The sequence below is a fragment of the Lissotriton helveticus genome, chromosome 2_2 (genome assembly GCF_964261635.1).
Source record: "Lissotriton helveticus chromosome 2_2, aLisHel1.1, whole genome shotgun sequence".
Classification (NCBI taxonomy): Eukaryota; Metazoa; Chordata; class Amphibia; order Caudata; family Salamandridae; genus Lissotriton; species Lissotriton helveticus.
Genome location: NC_136060.1, coordinates 29,264,755 through 29,286,460, shown reverse-complemented (window position 1 = coordinate 29,286,460; position 21,706 = coordinate 29,264,755). Strand labels below are relative to the sequence as shown.

General features: G+C 43.8%; 1 protein-coding gene across 3 annotated transcripts in view; it reads left to right on the top strand.

The window, feature by feature from the left end:
* The window catches only part of CASP3 (caspase 3), a 350,335-nt gene that overhangs the window by 221,089 nt on the left and 107,540 nt on the right, over nt 1-21,706 (top strand). For all 3 annotated transcript variants that reach the window (XM_078678016.1, XM_078678014.1, XM_078678015.1), the window contains exon 4: nt 7,277-7,405. In XM_078678016.1, the coding sequence (XP_078534142.1) occupies nt 7,277-7,405 (129 nt within the window). The remainder of the gene's footprint in view (nt 1-7,276; nt 7,406-21,706) is intronic.

The window sequence follows — 21,706 nt, the reverse complement described above, 5'->3', positions numbered from 1 at the left end:
GCATCCTTTGAGGGAGTTGCAATTAATGTAGGATCATTATTAACGGTGACAACCAGAGGGAGCATAAACAATAACCCGAAATGGTTTGACAAAGACTGTTCCAAGGTTAGCCGTGAGCTCAAGGCGGCATTAAAAACTAAACCCAGAGATAAGGCACTAATAAAAGTTGTGCGTGCTAGGCATAAAAAGGTCCTCGCAACCCGTAAAATAGAGGTAAAAAAAAACGCATGGGAGTCTTTATTAGACCCTGAAATTCTAAGAAATAGTGCAAAATTCTGGGACATTATAAATAAACCCCTTTTCGATAACCCAATTGATTTCTCAATGGGCACAAATATCCCAGAAGAAGAGTGGGTTAATCATTTTAGTTCTATTTTTAAAAGCAACGAATTACAGGCAGAACGCACTTACACTGCATCAGAGGAAAAATTACTGCTCTTCACAATAAACGAGGTCGAGAAAGGAATTGAAGGGCTAACCAGCAATAAGGCTCCGGGACCGGATAACTTACCACCGGACCTTTTTAAATCCTGCAGCTCATTATGGGCACCAGTCCTCACCTCAGTAATAAACGCGGCAGTGATTTCTGGATGCCCTAAGTCTTGGGGGGTATCTACCATCGTACCCGTGTTCAAGAAAGGAGACCGCAATAGCCCCCTCTGCTATAGACCAATATCCTTAATTAACTCTATTGTCAAAGTAGTGGGGGGCGTAATTTTAAATAGACTGGTCACATGGGCTGACGAAAATAAAATAATCTCCCCCATTCAATACGGTTTCAGACCTGGCCACTCCACCGTTACACAGTGTCTGAATCTGTATCTAATTATAGGGAAATATACTAAGGCCCGTGCAGGTACAATCCACATGGCGTTCATGGACCTCTCGTCTGCATTTGACTGTGTGAGCCGCAGAGGCCTCTGGACTGCCATGGCAAAAATGGGCGTAGAGCAGAATATAATAAATTTTCTGGCAGATATGCACTCTGACACAAGGGCAAATGTCCGGTTCACACAGGATCTAAAAGTGACAGAAGAATTCAGTGTGCACCGGGGTGTCCGCCAAGGATGCATCTTAGCCCCGTTCCTTTTTAATTTATACATAAACGACCTGGAAGAGCACCTTTTAAGCACAGGAGCAGATTATCCCTATATCGGCCGCAAGGGATTGCCAGTCCTGCTTTATGCGGACGACGCAGTCCTCTTGTCTAGAACTGCTAATGGCCTTCAAACATTACTGAACTCCTTCTTTACATTTATGAAATCACGTGATTTGAGTATAAATAACTCTAAATCCTTCGTAATGAAGGTTGGCCAAGGCAGTAAAAAACCGGACTGTTTAAACGTGAACGGGTCAAAAATTCCTACCACTAAAACCTTCTCCTACCTAGGGGTCCTATTCGACCATCAAATGAATTGGGGACCTGTAGTCCAAAAAAAAAGGGGAGAGGTAATTAGAGTAAATGCTGCCATACTTAATTTCGCAAGAAAAATGGGCAACAGCCCAGTGGCAGCATTACTCAAACTTTACCAGGCTAAGAGCATCGCCATAGCATCCTACGGAGGTGAGCTATGGGGACATGTCCCACTAGGGGCACTTGAGATAGTGGAAAATAACTTTCTCAAAAAGATATTCAGGGTCCCCGTTGGAACAGCTAACTTTTCCGTACATGAGGAGCTAGGAGTACCATTCCTATGCGACAAAATAGCAGCTAAACCCTTAGTATGCTGGCTACAATGTTGGACAAACAGTGATGTCCCCCTCACCCAGCTAATACTGAGGGAAGCATTAACATGGGAAAACAGGTTTAAGGTCCCCTGGTTAAGTTATTTAAACAATTGTTTTAGGGAAATTGGGCGCCCTGAACTTTTCCAAAACCCCAATTCTATCACGAAACAGGATGTTTTGTCTGTAAAAAAGGCCTTTATCACTTTACGCTATCTAGATAGGGAGGCTGGTGAAATAATGAAGGGAAGCGTACGTAAACACGTGGTGTTAAAAACAACAATGGTTATGGAACCGTACCTGTCATGGCCAATGACTGGTTATGATCGTTTCCTGTTGACAAGATTTAGGCTGGACTTATTTCACTTATTGCTGGCTATGCCAAAGGGAGCTTATCGTGGACAAGTGTTGCCGGCTTGCGGCTGCGACGAAACGTCTCCACAAGATCTGGAACACTTTTTATTTTTTTGCCCATTTTATGAAACGCCACGTAGGCTCTTTTTAAAACCTTGTCTTAAAAAACTACACTTCTCTCAATATAAACCAGCACTCTATTATTTGCAGATGTTAGGGTGGGATTGTGCTCTATTTGTGTGTAGTTTCTTGAAAATGGCACTCAAATTCAGAAAAAGTATGGAGGGCTAACTACTCTTGCAACTGATATAGTTTTTAGCCTAATTATTTTTACTTCCCTGATGTCTTGTCTGATTACCACTAAAGTGTATGCCTTGCCTGTAAAAATGTGCTATCTTAATCTTATAATCATAAATGCCAAATACAACCAAGTCATTTTCCCTCACTTTTTAAAAACCCTATTTATGTAATCATGTGATAATATATGTTTTGTTTGTAATGCTTTTATGGTTGTTTTTTTAAATAACCGAATAAAGTTATTTGACAACTTGACACTGGACTACTAGTTGCCCAATGTTGCGGTCACAGGCCAATCCTTTCGGGGTCGGTAACGCGCTTTCTAAGGGTCCCAGCAACTCTCCAACAGCACTCCAGAGCTCAGCAAACTCGGGTGCAAGTATTTAAATTGGGTCTTGGTCCTTGGTGCTGCCCGGCAGTGATGGTATCGACTTAAAGACTTTGGGCTCTCAATTTGCCCCTGCAGGCTTCTTCAGCTGTTGTGTTCCTGTGCTAGAAACAGGAGGCTGTGGCTCAGCATGCACCTAGGGAAACAGCAGAGCTGTTTGCCATATCCGGTTTAGGCTGATTTTACTACAGGGGCCCGATATTGCCGACGCCCGGTAACAAAAACAGCCCCCAGGGGCCCAAAACTGGCCTCCACCTTGGCAGCCCACCAGGGAAATGCCCTGTGCCCGCTACGGCCAGTCCGGCCCTGGTCATACCTTGTGCCTCGTATCTATGCCTGTAGTACCCGCATTGTAATAAGAGATGGCATCTGTTCTACATTGTGCTCTGTGTCTGTATAGCATGGCCTTAGGCTGTGCCCTTTTGCAGTGATCTGTGCCCGTCCCTTCAGTACCACTAGAGCTTGGCTTGTTTCCAAGTTTCATGGGTACTAGGCATAGGCTATCCATGGCTGCATTACTCCTAATTGTTAATCCACTATCATTTTACAAAAAAATCAGTGTGTGCTACTCATTGAGAGTGTATGGCTCTTCACTTTTGAGCATACGGCCACGCCATGGATATCTGTTTCATTTGGTCTTCCGGAGCCGGACTGTGAAATATTTGTTAAACTAATACAGTGCCTACGTTGTTAACTATCAAATTCCTGTAATTAAGCCCAGTTAAATGCACATTTTGTTAAGCGTGCATGCATTTGGATTATTATAGATTTATTTTAATAGCTGCACATTTACTGAAGGAAATGTGCATTCAGAACTACAAATGTATGTTCTGATTTCATATTCTCATGAAAGAGGTTGACTAAAGATGCGCAAAACAAACGGACTATGAATGCAACTGTATTCTTTCATGGAATATACAGTACCGCACAAGCTTATTACTAAATGAATGTCGAAAGAGTGCCCTTCAAGACTGAACAAATGCATTCTGCTCCATGTATGTTTTCTTAATCCGGGATGGTTGGCATACATATCTATCTATCCATCTAGATGGATTCATTCCTTCAAGGCCACTCGTTTCCTCTCAGCAGCTCCTTCTGTGGCACAAGTCTGCAGACCAAAAAAAGTGAGTTCCACTTCACGTGGTTCAGAAAAAAACATCAATTCCTTTATTTCACAGACCTTCACAAAACCAAAAGAGACGTTCACATAAAAGATTATTTTTATGCATTCTGGATTTGTTTCCTATCACCACACACACAAATGCTACGTAATACTGTTATAAACAACGGTTCCATCCAAGTGCCATTTTGAACCTAAGTAACGTTCTGGCAATTAAAAATAATTATTTTCCACTTTCCCTAATATGCTAACATTTTCTGCAAGTGGATTATCCTCTATCCTGAAGAAAGCCCTGCTAAATAATTTGAAGTGTCACGCTTCTAATGCACTATAATAATAAATAAATCTATTTTCACTGGTATTAGTGGTTTCCGTAAATTGTATTCTTGGAGAATAAATGAGAGAGCCTGGTCGAATTCATTTTATACAGTAGGGCTCCATAATGTATTAAATAAGAAGGCAGGTGTACACTGTGATATTATAGAGTCCCTAATATCTTCATACCCCACTAGGGCGATCCTCGCATCAGCACATGATCACCCGCATCGGTACACAACACATCTCACACACCTTGATACCAACGCATGCCATCTCATACATATACCATCCTACACATTGTGAGGTAAGCTGACCGCACTACCCACATGCTGTACCAAATGTGTGTGTCGTAGGAAGCATGAACTGCTGTTGTTTATAAACTACAGTTATGCGTATGAAAGAAGCTTGTACTCTTGATTGACATGCTCTACGAGTACTGTTTGCATTGAAATGTGATGAAGTTTGTACTGTTGCCGCTTATCTGGTACCAAGGGTAGGGGAAAGGTATGTGTACTTTGCACTGCTTTCTGTTCTGTATCAGTTGTGTATTTGGCATGGCCACTGGAATTATGCAGCAGGAGAGTATCAAATTATGTGGCAGTATTGACTAAACTACGCGCTGAGAAAAGGCATCATGGGACATAGTATTTCTACGTTATTTTGTATTTTTTACACATGGAATACTGCCTGGACAAATATGTCAGTCCGATACCAGTTTAACATCCAAATGCATAAATAAGAAATTGAAAGATGACCATTTAACTTTGCAAAGGGTCTTTCAATGTATATTAACACATTGGCAAGTGTTTAGTAACGTTTGATCCTTATGAGCTAGAAACAATTAACTTTTTTGTTAAAATCTGCAGATTAGGCCACAAATGATAGATTATGTGGCAAATGCAGCCAATCCTTAGTGGAAAAAGCCACAGCCACAGAATCACCTAATTGCAGTGGCCCTGGTATTAGGAACCTATGCTGTTGCCAACCATGTTGTTTCTATGTTTTGTCATGGTGAAGCTTGATAAAAACCTTTTTGCTAAACAAAAGCTCAAACATTGTCAATGTGCGTCTTTTTCTTTGAACCTGAGCGTACATGCTTTCAGGCCACTTGACTCCATTATGACATTTGTGTTAAACTACCCCTAGAATTCCTTCAAACAAGTAATATCCTTTCAGTGCTTCACAAACTTTTTAGAATCACAACCCACTTTTTAGATGGACAAACATTTGTGACCCACTAGCTTTAATGGCCACGAGGTAGGTGATTTTATTTTTTCTACTGCATCTAAAGGATTGTATGGCGGTGCATTGTCCTTTACAGACAGCACATTTTGTTTTGAAATGGCCACTAAATTTGCTCAGACATACGTTTTACTGTTAAAACTATATTGCACACAAATGATAATGTTTGGAAATCTGGTTTCAGAAAACATTTATCATTTGTGCATCACCAAGTAAAGTGTCTTGATTTGTTTTGATCCTATTAAAATCTTTGCTTCTCTCACACTTCAGGATTACGAAAGTGCTTAATTTTTGCTTTCCTAACTGCTGAATGTGTACAGTTCGGTAACAGATATATACATTTTGTGTTTATAAAAAAAAAAATGTCATCCTGCTGAATTCCGTTCACACACTGTACCCCAGCAAGTCAGCAAGACTGTCACATAAAGCATTTTACCCTTCTTTCTCTGACTTCAGTGAGAGGAGTTTGTAAACACCAATCCCTGTGTTTCAAAAATAAATAAATAAATGGGCAGCAATTTGTCAGAATACCGAGCTTGACATTTGTTCTCTGTCTTTGAAGGGCAGCAAATGTATCACGTTAAATATAGAGTTTAATAGTATCTTTAATTATTGCTTGGACTTTAGCAGCCCACCAAAAACCGTCTCATGACCCACTTATGGGTCGCGACTCAGTTTTAGAAACACTGTTCTTGAAAATTCTGTTGATTTAAAGGAAAGGGGGGAAAAAGATATGCAGTGCTGGCGACAAGCATTTCTCATTTGCCCCCACTCACTTTCTGGACCCTTCATAATCCTGACCCTATTCTTTCTTTTTTTTTTTCTTCTTTTTTTTTTGTGCTATCAATTTGGATCGGAGGGTACAAGGCAGGAATATCAGTGGAGCAGACGAAATCCGTACTGCACTACCCTCTTCCATCCTGGACCACTGCCTGCCCACAGCTTCTCTCTGACTGCTGGCTGGCCAGTAGGCTACCTTTAAGTAAGCAGAGAGTAAATAGTGAGACAATAGGCGGAAGTGGCTATGATTACCATCCGGTACCGGGCCATTAGAAGTCCTATGCTGCAGCCTCCCATTTTCAGTCCTAGCGTGTGCTTCTGACCATCAGTTGCGTTGGGAGGATGAGGACTGGGTAGGATTTTGGGTTACCTATTGTAAGCATTTACTTGAAAGGGAATATTTGTGTTACTTTAATATGTAGGTGAAGAATCAATATGATTATCAGAGCTCTGAAAGCTTCAGGTGTTAATTCATCCAACTGCATCTTCTGTGTAAATTGGTGCATTGTGTATTGAGAGGTTGTGCTGCAAGGATATGTACAAGTGTTGTTGAATGTACTGTTGATGCACAAGTACCGTTGGTTACTTTGGCTCCTTGGTTTTATTCTAGGATTTGTGTCCTTGCTTCACAATTTAGAATTTGTATTAAGCGTCATTTGAGTGCATTGAATGAGTAGTACTTATCTATTACTGTGTGCATATTTACATTTTGGCTCCAGCTATCACTCCTGATCTCCCGAAGCAAGCTTTCACAAATTGTGCCTCAAAGGTAGGAAACAATGCCCCATCACACCTTTCACCTCTCGTAAAATTCATAATAGAGCTCAAACCCATCTTAAAGGAGCACTTTCTATTTCACCTGTAGTAACAGCCTCCCGAGTCTCTCTGCGTAATGCTTAGACCCCAGTACCTCCCTTTCTAACTCAGTCTCCTGCTTGCACACACACCATGTTCAACAATGCTTACTTCCCCTTCTACCTCTCAACAGAAAATAAAAAAGTGAGTTACATGCTAACTGTTTTGTGGATAATTGTCTCTTTTCTTTGTCGTAGGAATGGGCCTACGGTCGGGTACAGATGTGGACGCCGCAAATCTCAGGAAGTGTTTCCTTACCTTGGGATTTGAAGTCAAAGTTTTCAATGATAAACCATGCAAAGATATCGGTGATATTTTGAAAAATGGTGAGCGGTGACAAACTAGTAAACTCATTTTTTAGAATTAGTTCCAAAAATGCAGAGATTGTGCACCACAGTCTATATCTTTTTTTGTGTGTTTTATTTTAAGGATGTCTAATTTTTGTAAATATTTTCTTCGTATGTTAGGAGCGTCTTTTCACAGGCTGCAGTATTTGTGATGGTATTACCACAGCCAATAAATACTGATACTACACAGTGGGTATTTACCAGGCATTGTACTACTCTGTGTTACACATCTTGGACTGTGTGATAATACCATATATTTTCCCTGTTCCAACTTGCAAAAAAATTGGATTGTGTGTGATTTAACCGCATGCGCGCTAGTGGTTTTCCCGCTGCGCGCTGCGATTTTGTAAATCCCGCGTTACGTGACAAGGTCAGCTCGTCACACGCGCAGCGCAAGTAACGCCCATGACGAGCTGACCTTGTCACGCGCGTCGAAGGGCTTAAACCCGCACAGATCCTACCAGCCTTTACTTGGTGAAAAATGTGGAGAGAAAGGTGCAGTAGTACTACACCAGAAGTAATGCTGATCCGGATCTGCCGTCCGCTTTGTGCCTATTTATAACAAGGGCCAACGGCTCATATATGGTTCTGTCACATTTACTCCAGGGTGACGGGGATTTGTACCATATGCCGAATAGTCAGGTCTGATTAGAAAATGCTTGTAAAGCGATGATTTCACTTTCTTAAAAAATACTCATTCTGATATTTTCAATTTTAAATACCATATTTCTCTCTGGAAAGATAAAGAAGAGGGTAGAAATGAGTTTAGTGATATGGTAACCTGAATATTTAACCAAATTTTAGTTAATAAAAAAGGTTAGATAATTAACTTGGTAGTCTGGCAATCTGTTCTATGTGCATGACTCTTTGATGCCATCCGCCTTTTAGAAACCTCAATAGTTTGATGCTCATTTTTCAAAGACATCACTATTCCATGCATTACAGGGCTAGATGAACCTTGCATTATTCTGAATTTGATAGTTGTGCATCATTGGCCTGCTTTCTAAAGTGCGGAGTGTGTCAATAATGCATTACCTACCTTCATTGGTCTGTTTTTGACATACTGTTAATCTTAATTATCCTTGGTTGCATTGCCTTTGAACAGCTTCTCATCCTATAACAAAAAACTTTGTTTGAACAAGTACCTGTTTACCCATGCTAACATGAGAATTGGAAAACTGTTTCAATGGTAATAAAAGCATTTATTTTTGTGACGCAAGTTTAGACCACTTATTCCAAAATCTGCCTGGCTTCATCACACACCGTGTACAAATCCAGACTTATGTTGTGCTTAGCTAGTACAGTGTTTTTTTATTTTTTTATTTAATGCATATACATACATAATATAGACCTATTTGGTCTTACAAAACATATTAATAATCCACATGTGCTTTCTCAAGTGTACAATACGTCACACTCTGCACAACTTGGATTAAAAATGATCTTTAACTCCTATTCGGACGCAGAAAACCAAATAGTGGCACGAGATCCATCTACAAATACTTTCTCTACACACTTTCCTTTTAAACTCAAGCTTCCAAATATGTCTGTTTCACCAGCCTACCTCCACAGGAGAACATATCCTTACATTGGCTTCTTCTAGACTTATGCATATACCCACTCACCACAACCATGTTATTTCGTAACTAGATCTTGAGTGAAGGCCCCATGGGGTTTCTACAAAAACATGGAGACTCCGTGCTCAGCAATTTATTTTGCACTGATTGGCAAAAATACGTAATGATGCATTAGCAAAGCCAGTAGGTTAGATATTTCTGTGGTGATGTTGTAAAGACGCGATGGAGCTCAATACAATTTCTAAGATAACCCCCTGGGACCCACTGCAGAACAGAGATATGATGGGGGTGGCAGGAGAGAGAGAAATGGTAGCAGTGGGAGAGAGGACTGCTCCGGAGATGGGAGGCAGGGGCCAGGGAGCACCAATAAGTAAAGGGAAAGATCTGTGAAGCCACATGAGAGAAAGAGTAGTAAAAGTGGTAGAAGGATGGGCTGAAGAGCACCAGCAGAGGTGGAAGGACCATACTGGAGAGAGTGAGAAGCAAAGATGAGGGCGGCAAGAGCAGAGACGCACTAAGTGAGTTGAGGGAGGGGACAAGCAAGCCGCACAGATGAGCAATGGGAGACAGGGATACTATGTTTTTTATTTTTATTTTTTAATCTTTTTTTTTATTGAATAAACAAACAGTAAAAACATTTAAATACAGTGCAATATCATTGATGTCAAACGAACACAGTGCATTTTTACAGTATTAAGCATGTTGTTACATAGGACCAGTTTCTTTAAATCGTGACTTATAGTATCTACAGCGTTTTGTGCTTCAATCCCCCATGTGTTCTCTTTCCGGTGTGCATATCGTCCCTCTATTTTTGTTCCATGCTCCCCAGATCTTGGACCATTTTTGCGGACATCCTCTCCCCTCATATATCACCCTCTCCGCCTGCATGCACCAGTCTATGTTTGTCTCCCAATCCCGGAATTTGAGCCTGGTAACTCCCTTCCAAGTTCTTGATATATTACCCTTCGCTACCACACATCAGAAGGAGACCCACATTCTCTCAGTTATCGACAGGTAACAATATTAAGTTAAGCTTCATCCCAACCTTTTCTTATTTGGGCATTTTATTTGATGCATACAGCACATGGTCTCTGGCTGTTAATAATAGGAAGCTGCATTTTAACAAATGTTACTGCGCTGTCAAATTTTGCCAATTAGCTATTCAAGTAAACCCGTGGGGGAGATGTTGACAATATACAATGCAAAATGTGCTTCTGCAGCTTTAAATGGGGATTGAATCTGGGGCTATAACAATGTTAATCCACTCCAAGTAGTAGAGAATGTTTTTTTGGGAATCTTTTATCCGTCCCCATAGGTTGTTCTACAATACATTCACATGTCATTCTAAAATCCGGGCTTTTTTTTAATCTGATTTGATTAGAATTCCCATTAAGATTAATGGAGTAACCCAGTATCCAGCAGAACCTGGGATATCTCGTGGTATGTAACAACAATTGGTTCTGTAGATGGTTCACTATTTCTTTTACATAAATTATTTAGTATCCTGTTTCACTAGGAATTTGACAAATACATTGTGCAAAGCAACACATTAAAAAATAAAGAACAAACTGACACCAACAAGAAATGAAATTAAGCACTGTATATACCAATCATATACCGTGAAGCGATGCAAATAATGTTGTATCAAGGAAACACACAGAACTGTCATGTAACATATACAATACCGAAAACAATACTAAAGGATTAACAAAGTGTATCAAAACTGTAATGCAAGACTCTCTAGATCATCATAACCAAAGCTACTGGATTTACTTCCAAATCCCTGCATCTTCAAGGATCACATAGCCCAACCTGTCGAAGGCCACTCCAGCAGCTAGGGAGAGAAACACAACTTAAGCCTGTCCTCTGTTGCCAATATTTGAGATTCCATTTGCCCCCTCCTGATGAACCTTACCTGGTCCAAACGAGTCCGATATGGCAAGAGATCATCCAACCACCCTGGCGAAGACTGATATATTTACATCGGTTTTGAGTAGGGAGATGAGCCCATATAACCGTTAGTGCAATAGTTCCTTACTGGGTTTAAGCAGAATGGAAATGTCTGTGTTCGAGGCATATGGGCTGCAGACCACACACTATTGCATTAGATCACCATCTGGTGGTGGGCCCGGAGGATTACACTTTGTTGTTGTCTTGGAAGAATCTTTGTCTGTTGGATGACTCCTCCCTTAGATCGTAGTGCACATGGGCATCGACTCCATCTTCAGATTGGTTTTTTCCGCCATCGGGCTCTGATGTGTTCATCGGCCGGTCCCGATCTCTTTTCGAGCCCATAAATCAATCAAAATACCATCGGCATCGTCGTCGACATTGATTCCGGTTACCAGCGTCGAACAGAGACTTCACTTTTCGATTCCAGTGTTCGACGGGGCCGTCGGGCCCAACTGCGCCATTGGGTCTTTGGCTCATGGAAAGAACACCCTTCAATAAGTGCCCTCTATGTGGACACAAATTCCCTCTTCATGAGGTTTGCAATCTCTGCTTATCTTCAGAGCATGGGAGTCGAGACTGTGAGGCCTGGGCTTCGTTTCGGTCCAAGAAAACAATCAAGGACCGTCGAGCTCGAAGAGTAATGGCGCAGTCATCTTCGTCGACACCAGACCTCATCATAGACAAGGCTCCAATTGAAGTAGACGCCGAAGAACAACAGCAAGAAGATATCGCTTCCGAAGCAGACGATTCAGCTTCCGAAGTCGAGGATCAATCCGGAGATGAAGATCTTCCAGCTCGTCAACAGGTAGTGCGTACAGACGTCGACCCTGATCACCCCACCATACCGGGACAGGCTTTGGTTCCACCTCCACCTTCGGGTCCAGGTGTACACCGACCAAAACCTTCCGACGCCCCGCCTTCGGGCTCGGCAGCGAAGAATACACAAAAGCCTCCAGTCGACTCGGGCACGAGTCATTCTATCGGGCTCCTTAAGCCCAAATTAACACCGGCACCAAAGCATCCTTCGGTACTGAAAATGGTCGACCCGAAAGCAAGTTCGGCACCGAAAGACGTTTCCAAAGCTACCGAACCCAAAACCACCCCGGCTCCGAAAAAAGTGGACCCGAAGAAGGTTCCGGTACCGAAACATACTTTGGCTCCGAAGGTAGATGAGTCCAAACGTACTCCAGGAACAAAAACTCCGGATCCAAAGAGCACTTATCCTAAGAAAAAATCTTTGGAACCAAAACCTCTTTCAAAGACAATGGACACTGTTAAACCTAAGCATTCGACCCCATACCATATAAATCGGCGCCGAAAAAAGATTTGCCAGTAGAAGAGCTTTTAAAACCTGATCCAAAGCAAAAAACTCTTCATATTAATCCAAAAACTGGACATATCACTTCAGTGCCTGAAAAGAGGAAAATGGACTATCCTAAAACACCGCCAGTTCCTCTAAAAAAGCTTGCTCAAACTTCACCTATGAGGATCCCTTCACCAGAAAGAGAAGTACCAGTAGATATTTCTCCTGTACATTCACCATTTAGTACACATAGGGCCCGATGTAGGTCGCCAAATACCGGTCGGTAACGGACGATTTCGGCCGTTACCGACCGGTATTTGAAGTATGAGATGTAGGGGCATGTTAAGACACAGAATCGGTAATTTTACCGATTCTGTAAAATACCGAATCGGTAAAATTACCGATTCTGTATTTTGACATGTATGTAGCACTGCAATCAGTGCTAGAGGGGTCTAAGAATTCGTTATTTACCACCAACTAGACGTTGGTGGTAAATAATGAAAACCCTTCAAAAAGCATTTTTTTTGCTTTTTAAACAGTGCCATGTTGCAGACATACATGTATGTCTGCAACATGTGCACCCATGCACAATTGAGGGGTGCAACAGGGTGTCAAAGTGACACCCTGCCACCCTTCAATGTTTCCCCCAATTACCGAATAGGTATTTACCGATTCGGTAATTGACATTCATTCCTATGGGCCTACAGGCCCATAGGAATGAATGGCAATTACCGATTCTGTAATGAATTCGGTAAAATGACCTAAATCCCGATTGCCAGTTCTTAAATACCGAATCGGTATGATTCGGTATTTAAGAATCGGTAATCTGGGATTACCTACATCGGGCTCATAGTCTTATACCACAACATGAGGATGATGGGGATAGTTACTCACAGGACATAGAGAGGGAACATCACATAGAGTGACATTAATGACCCAGATGATATTCCTGGTCCATCAGGGGACCCATGGGAAGATTATAATGCACCAGATCTACCACAAGATGATGTATACCCATCTAGACCATCTCCCCCAGATGACACTATTGGATTTACGCAGCTCATTCATAGAGCAGCCACTTTCCATGGGGTGGACCTACACACAGATACAATGGAAGAAGACTTCCTAATGGACACTTTAATGTCCTCACATAAGACCACAACCACACTTCCAATACTTAGTGGAGTGATAAGACATGCACCCAAAATATTTAAAGACCCAGTCAGAGCAAGGGTAATTAATCCCAGACTAGAAAAAAAGTACAAAGCGGCTCCAACTGATCCAGCATATATTAAAGGAAAGTTGACATTAGACTCACTAGCAGTGTCAAATGCGAGAAAAAGAGCAGATTCGCAGACAACAGGGGATGCTCCACCCCTGACAAAGAGTCTAAGCTTTTAGATGCTTCAGGAAAACGCACCATTTCACAAGCTGCTAATGTCTGGAGGATTGCTAACACTCAAGCTTTGTTAGCAAGATATGATAGAGCTCATTATGATGAGAGTCACTCATGCAACACTTGCCAGAGCAATACAAGACCAGGGCTTCTGACATAATACAGGAAGGCAAAGTTATTACAAATACCTCCATAAGATGTGCACTAGACACAGCAGACACAGCTTCTAGAGCAATAAATACAGGGGTATTGTTACGTAGACGTGCATGGTTACGCATCTCTGGGTTTAAACCAGAAGTACCGCCATTTGACCAGCAACATGTTTTTGGTCCATCAGTTGACAGTGCACTAGAAAAGATTAAAAAATATACTGACACGGCAAAATCCATGAGAGCTCTACAAACACAAACCTATAGACCTTCCTTTCGTCGCTCCTCATATAGGGGCGCCTCTAAGAGTTTCCAAACTGACAATACCTCCTCTTCTTTTAAAGCGCCCAACCAAACCTCGCCTAATAAAGGGTATTATAGAGGAGGTTATAGAGGAAACAACAATAAGGGTGGAGGTAGAGGAAACAACAATCGAAACACCTCTACTCCCAAGCAGTGACTTCCCTTCCAACAGTTCCTACCTGTCTGGAACTCCATCACCACAGACAGGTGGGTAAGACAAATAATTCAGTCAGTTTATTGTCTGGAGCTCACTTCCACTCCTCCAACAATACCACCCAGACAGCGTCCCATGTCACAGGAACGCCTCATACTGCTAAGACAAGAGGTGGAATCTCTACTGCAAAAAAATGCAATAGAACCAGTCCCAAAAGAACATCAAAACACAGGAGTTTATTCTCTATACTTTCTCATGCCCAAAAAGGACTGGTCCCTCAGACCTATTTTAGATCTAAGGCCCCTAAACCTGTACATGCAATCAGACCACTTTCATATGGTCACACTACAACAGGTTCTACCGTTGCTAAAGAAGGGAGATATCCTTGCCACATCAGATCTCAAGGACGCCTACTTCCACATTCCCATACATCAATCGCACAGAAAGTACCTAAGGTTCATTCTAGAAGGTCAACACTACCAATTCAAAGTACTCCCTTTCGGAGTAACTACAGCACCTCGAGTGTTCACAAAGTGTCTAGCAGTAGTAGCAGCACACTTAAGAAGGGACAACATTCATGTCTACCCATATCTGGACGATTGGTTAATAAAATCCAAGTCGTAAAACCAATGTGTACAGCACATGCATCAAACAATATGTCTGCTACACAAACTGGGATTCACAGTAAATCAAAAGCAATCCCATCTCCAGCCATCCCTGTCTCAGCAGTATCTGGGTGCTACAATAGAGACCTCCTAGGCAATAGCGTACCCCAACCCAGCAAGAATACAAACGATGCAGGATCTTATCAAAAGATTCCAGCCACAACACTCACTACCAGCTCGAGTGTTTATGCAACTAATAGGAATTATGGCATCTTGCATTTTCATAGTGCCATATGCAAGACTACAAATGCGCCCCATTCAAGTGTGCTTGGTAAGTCAGTGGAATCAGGCTCAGCAACAAATAACAGATCTGGTGGTGGTAGACGACCAGACATATCGCTCTCTGCAATGGTGGAACACCAAGAACCTTTCCAAGGACCGGCTGTTTATAGAACCTGTTCCACAGATAATACTAACCACAGACTCATCTCTCACAGGATGGGGAGCGCGTTTACAAAATCACACAGTACAGGGTACATGGACAATGCAACAAAAACTACTCCACATAAACCATCTGGAGTTACTAGCGATTTTTCTAGCTCTAAAATCTTTTCAGCATTACCTGTCAAACAAAGCTGTACTAGTCCGGACGGACAATATGACAGCAATGTATTACATTCAAAAACAAGGAGGAACACACTCCCTACAGCTCTCCCGTCTGGCACAGAGCATATGGAGATTGGCCATTCCTCAAAACATTTTTCTATTAGCAGAACATCTACCAGGAGTTCACAATCAAGTTGCAGATCTGCTAAGTCGTCAAAGACAGCAGAAACACGAATGGGAACTTCATCATCAAGTTCTTCAGCCATTTTTTCAAGAGTGGGGTCAACCAGAGATAGATCTGTTTGCTACAAATCACAACTCCAAATCCCTAAGCTTCGCCGCAGATACCCACACCCTTATCCAAAGGCAATGCGGTATGGATGAACTGGTCAAACAAATTTGCGTACGCTTTTCCACCTCTCCCACTAATTCCATTAGTGGTACGCAAGCTACAGCAACATTCGCTCACATTGATTCTCATAGCACCAACGTGGGCAAGACAACCTTGGTACACCACGCTATTAGAGATGTCAGTAGTACCACATCGCAAACTAAAACTCTCTCCACATCTACTAACACAGAACCATGGAGAGATTATGCATCCAGACCCAATGCAGCTCAATCTAGCGATTTGGCTCCTGAGGTCTTAGAATTTGGATATCTAAATTTACCACCTGATTGTATGAACGTCATAAAAGAAGCAAGACGCCCTACCACTAGAGCATGTTATGCAGCAAAGTGGAAAAGGTTTGTTGTTTATTGTACAAATAACAACATTAATCCCTTAGATGTTTCCGAACAAGACATTATATGCTATCTGTTACATCTGCAAAGATCTAACTTAGCGTATTCCTCAATCAGATTACATCTTGCTGCTATAGCATCATATCTTCAAAACAGACAACATTTGTCATTGTTTAGAGTACCTGCAATCAAAGTGTTTATGGAAGGACTTAAAAGAATAATTACTCCTAGAATACCACCCTCTCCAGTGTGGAACTTAAATGTTGTTCTCACAAGACTTATGGGTCCTCCTTTCGAACCATTACATAAGTGTGAATTACAATTCCTTACATGGAAAGTTGCTTTTTTATTAGCTGTAACTTCACTTAGAAGAATAAGTGAGTTACAAGCATTAACAATTCAAGAACCATTTATACAACTTCATCATAATAAAGTGGTTCTTAAAACAAAATCCAAAGTTTCTGCCAAAGGTCATTTCACCTTTCCACCTCAATCAATCTACTGAGTTGCCAGTATTTTTTCCCCAACCACAAACAGTGGCAGAAAGAGCTCTACATACATTAGATGTGAAGAGAGCGCTTCTTTACTACATTGATAGGACAACACCTTTTCATAAAACTAAACAACTGTTTGTGTCTTTTTCTCCTCCACATAAGGGAAATCCAATTTCAAAATCAGGCATTGCAAGATCGATTGTTAAGTGCATTCAAATGTGTTATCAAAAAGCAAAATGCACTCTATCCATTACCCCTAGGGCTCATTCTACCCGTAAAATAGGGGCATCTATGGCATTCTTAGGGAACATACCATTAGATGACATCTGCAAAGTAGCTACATGGTCTACTCCACACACATTTACAAAACACTACTGTGTAGATGTGCAGGCAAAACAACAAGCAAGTGTGGGCCAGGCTGTACTCAAAACATTATTTCAAACTACTGCAGCAGACAAGGGTGGTCGCCGCTAAGGGAGAAACTGCTGTGCAATCTATGCAATAGTGTGAGGTCTGCAGCCCATATGCCTCGAATGGAAAATGCTACTTACCAGTATGCATCTGTTCTTGGCATGTAGGGCTGCAGAAACACACACACCCCGGCTACCTGTGTCTGTTCCAGTATTATCTTATTTAGATACACAATACATGGTCATCTCTATATGTACTCATACAACTCCATCATTTGCCTTATGGTGAAAACAATCTGAAGATGGAGTCGATGCCCATGCGCACTACAATCTAAGGGAGGAGTCATCCAACAGACAAAGACTCTTCCAAGACAACAACAAAGTGTAATCATCCGGGCCCACCACCAGATGGTGATCTAATGCAATAGTGTGTGGTTCTGCACAGCTTGTCCAACAATTGCTCTCCATCCTGGCCAGTAAGACGGCGGAGGGGCTGTTGCGGCACACAGATGTCTGCCTGATCATCAGTGCGCTGAGCCCAGCTCCGGATGCCTGGAAGTAAAAGACTGTGAGCATCATGATGGCTGCAACATGGCACCAACCAGCGGCCGCTAGTTTGGTCTGTGGCTGGCAGGCAGCTGGGAGCTGGTGACTGCAGCCTGGCCTCGTGTCTGGATTTGGAGCGCACCTTTACCAGAGAAGAGGTGAGAGCCATGGGGGCCCACACTTGGTGGCTGCAGGGAGGGCCCCCTGCACCTGGCCCCACGGAGAATCGTCTTGCCCGCCTCAGCACCATAGTTGAGGCGCGCTGAGACATGCTACCCCTCGGCTGAGTCGTCAGGGAGCACTGGGCCCGTCACTTAGCGGCAACCTATGACCCGTGGCTGCTGAATTGTGGCCCCATCTGGACCCACACTGCGATGGCAGGTGTGTGGTGGCACCAGGGGCGTCCAGTGTTTGAAGCTTCCCGCACCGCCCCAGGTCGCTGCCATAACCGAGGCGCATGAAGGATGGCTGTAACTGAAGCACCTAAGGGCGTCTCCGACCGTGCACTGCATCTCTCCTGTGCCCAGCTCCATTGCAGTCTCTATTTCTCTTGACCCTCTGCTGAGCGCGTTGTGAATTCTGAACGGCACGCAACTTTGTGGGGTCCGCACTGTTTCCTGGCCTAGTACAAAGTGCACATCGGCGCCATAACCGAGGCACGCACAATACAGGGCGGGGTGGCGACTGATGACTGGAGCTTTTCCCCAAATTCCCCAATCAGCATCGTCGTTGAATTGCACGGAGGGCTTGTCTGAAGTTGGCGGACTTGGGAGGGCCTTTTCCTCCCGCGCGGTACCTCTCCTACCAGAGCCCAATGCCACTGCAGGACTCATCTGACTGCTGTTGGGGAGGCCTCCGGAAACACCTGGCCCTAGATGACCAGAGACTGTGACTTCACTCATTGCTGGAGATGGGGTGGGGGGCGCAGCCAGAGCAGCGGCACACTCACTTAGTGAGATTCCAGAGTTGATCAATTATTCGGCATCCCGCCTGATGCAAAGATGACACCAGGCGTCTGGGGGCATAGGCGAGCATTGACACTTGGCAGCTGACTCCTTAAGGGACACTTCAAGTCGTGGTGGTGGCAGTGCCCGAGTCACACAAAAGGTGAGGTAGGTAGAAGCAGGTGGAACCCGGTGGGGTCATGACCTAAACATACGACTGTGCACCACCTGGGCCTAGGCCACCCACCACCCGGCTCTGCCCTCCAGTGCACACCGCAGGGGGCAATAGAGACTACATTCCACCCACGCAGCCTTTGCTTCAACCCGGGGGGGATGGGGGTGGGGGCTAGTCAAAACCCTGTGGAGAGTCCTCCCGCAAATTCCTTCATCTGCACTCCCAACCCATCGGGGAAGACTCTTAAGCCAAGGGTAGGTTCCAATCTGCCACCGCTGCCCAAGCGCCCACCTCCTCAAATCCACCTTCTACAGTTCCAGACAACCCACATCTGGGGTCCCCGCCCGTCCTCTCAATGTCAGACAAGCTAGACAAGGTCCTAGCAGCTATAGAACCTTTCAGAGTCTCCATGCAGGCCAGATTCAGCTCCCTAGCTGCATACTTTAACTTTCTATAGGATGACCACCATAAGCCCCATACAGGGTCTCAGATAGTGAGAAGACCCTGTCCGCCCGGCAGCCGCTCACAAAGGGCAACCAATTAGCGATCTGGGACATGCAAGACTGGGTCACACATCTTGAGAGCAGAGTGGAGGCATTGGTGGAGCGCTCCCATAGGAGCAATATCCGTCTCTTGGAGCTCCCAGAGGAAATTGAAGGAGCGGGCCCGCTCGCTTATCTGAAGACCTGGTTCAAGACCTTCACCCTGGCTCGGATATCCCCCTTCTGCTCCCTGGAGAAGGACCATCGTGTCGCTGTGTACTCCTGTATCAAGCGCCAGCGGGCACAAATTGTATTTTTGCAGGAGACCCATAACACAGCAGATTAACTCTACTGCCTGCGCAGGCATTGGAGGGGCATTTTCTGTGTTACTACCTGCTCAGGGTATGCAAGGGGTGCCCTGGTCTGGTTGCAACGTGGAGTGCCATTCCAGGAAATAAGTGTGACTGTTGATAAGGAAGGTCGCTACGTTCCCCTCAAAGGCCTCCTCTGCAGCGTTTATGCTCCTAACGCTGAACGCCTTCTGGGGTGCCCCTTTCTGCCGAACTCGTCCATAAAATCACTATGCAATGGATGCTGGGTGGAGATTATAATTGCTTGCTCGACCTGGCGTTAGACAAACAGCCCACCTGTTTCCCATTCCTCCCTACACGTGCATGGACCGAATCTGACGCTGGGCAGGGCACTGAATGCTCACAGACGTGTGGCGGTCTCAACACCCCGGAACCTGGTTTTATTACTTCTACTCCATCCCACCTAATCTGCGAACGCGGCACGACCGATTGCTTTGCTGTGCCTCGCTAGTAACCTTGCTGCGCCCCACAGACTACTTGGGACGAGAGGTGTCCGACCATGATGCACACGTAGTTTATCTTGGGTGGACGTCTCCGTCCCCTCCCACTACAACATGGAAGCAACTGCATGACTGTTTGGAAGACCCAGTGTTCCGAAAGAAACATGTAGACCGCATTCAACAGTACTTTTCAGAGAACTGCAACACCGCATCCACTCGGACTTTGGAGTAGGACGTCTTTTTTTTTTTTGAATATTTTTTATTAGGTTTTCAACATATAATCACAATGCAAATCAATACATTGAGGAAGTGCGAGAAGTCATCCTTTCAGTTCACAATAATGATCATGCACATTAATAGATTCATACATTACATTTGACTCATATCAGAACCATTAATGCGGAATGAAGAAAAGGAGAAAAGGAATGCATGGATTAAATAACAGTTCCTCACAGTATGTTATACCAAAGAGTGTTTCCTATCGCCACAGAGCAATGGGTCATCAGTAGGAAGTAAGATGGTGCCTAGAAACTGAGTTTACGGTACGTGCCGCGAAGCTATGGCCCATCGAGTGCGACAGGTATGTGCCTAGTGGGGTGTCAGAGTAGGCTGTCATCTGGATCGGTTGCAACTGTGGCTCATTTCACATGAGCATGCCATTCAAGACCCAGCGTCATGTGTGTGTGACGGTTCCGCTTTTCACTTAGTATGCCTAGGAGACCTGTTATGTGGAGTGGCCCCTCGAGTTTAAGTGTGAGCATTGTGAACCAATTAAGGAACAAACGTAATATGTTCGACATGGTGCTGTTCAAACAATTTAACTATCGTGTCCGCTGATGAACTCGTCGGGACACCACTAACTTGGTCAACTGGGGGAGAAAACGAATATAAAAATTAAGAATGAAGAGGGTCAATAACAATAAAAAGAGAAAGGAAATAAAAGCATTATTCTGGGAGAAGTCTAAAAGGTGAGCAGGCAGGTAATGTATTCATACGTGTCAATTGGTGTGTGTTACTGATCCTAGTTGTGGGAATTACAATGCGGGGTGGGGTGGACATATCTGCAGTGTGTTTTTGTATGGTGTTGGCATCTGGTCTCGTGCGTAGGGGATGGGCCGATGCCAGTTATTGGTGGCGTGCAAACAGTATCTTGTATCTTGAGCATGATATTCTGTTGTCGTCTGGGATCTAATCCCCTTCCCCGAGCGCACTACTCTCCCTCTCGTCCGTCATTCCAACAACATCCAGCAAAACAAGCGCCTAGGTGACTCCCTGTTCAAGACATGCCTGGTGGAAGGATTTCAAGATATCATCCCAGGGCTGTTCTATTGGGATAGCCCTCAATCTCGCTGTCTCTTCCCTGTGAAGGGTTACGCTCTCCGCTACCGCCCAGTTATTAAAGGAGGTACGCCAATGTTGGATGTGCGGTGGGTCCCTGCTCTTCCAATGCTTGGTGAGAAGCCTCTTGGCGGTAATGAGCCCCTGATCCCATGGACTTTATTGTGTTTCGTCCTTTTATATAAGCCAAGCAAACATGCCTCCCACGTGTGTGGCAGCTCCACGCCAGCCCCTTGTGTTAGCAGTGATGTTATGTTGCACCAGTATGTCAGCAGCTAGGACAGGCCCAG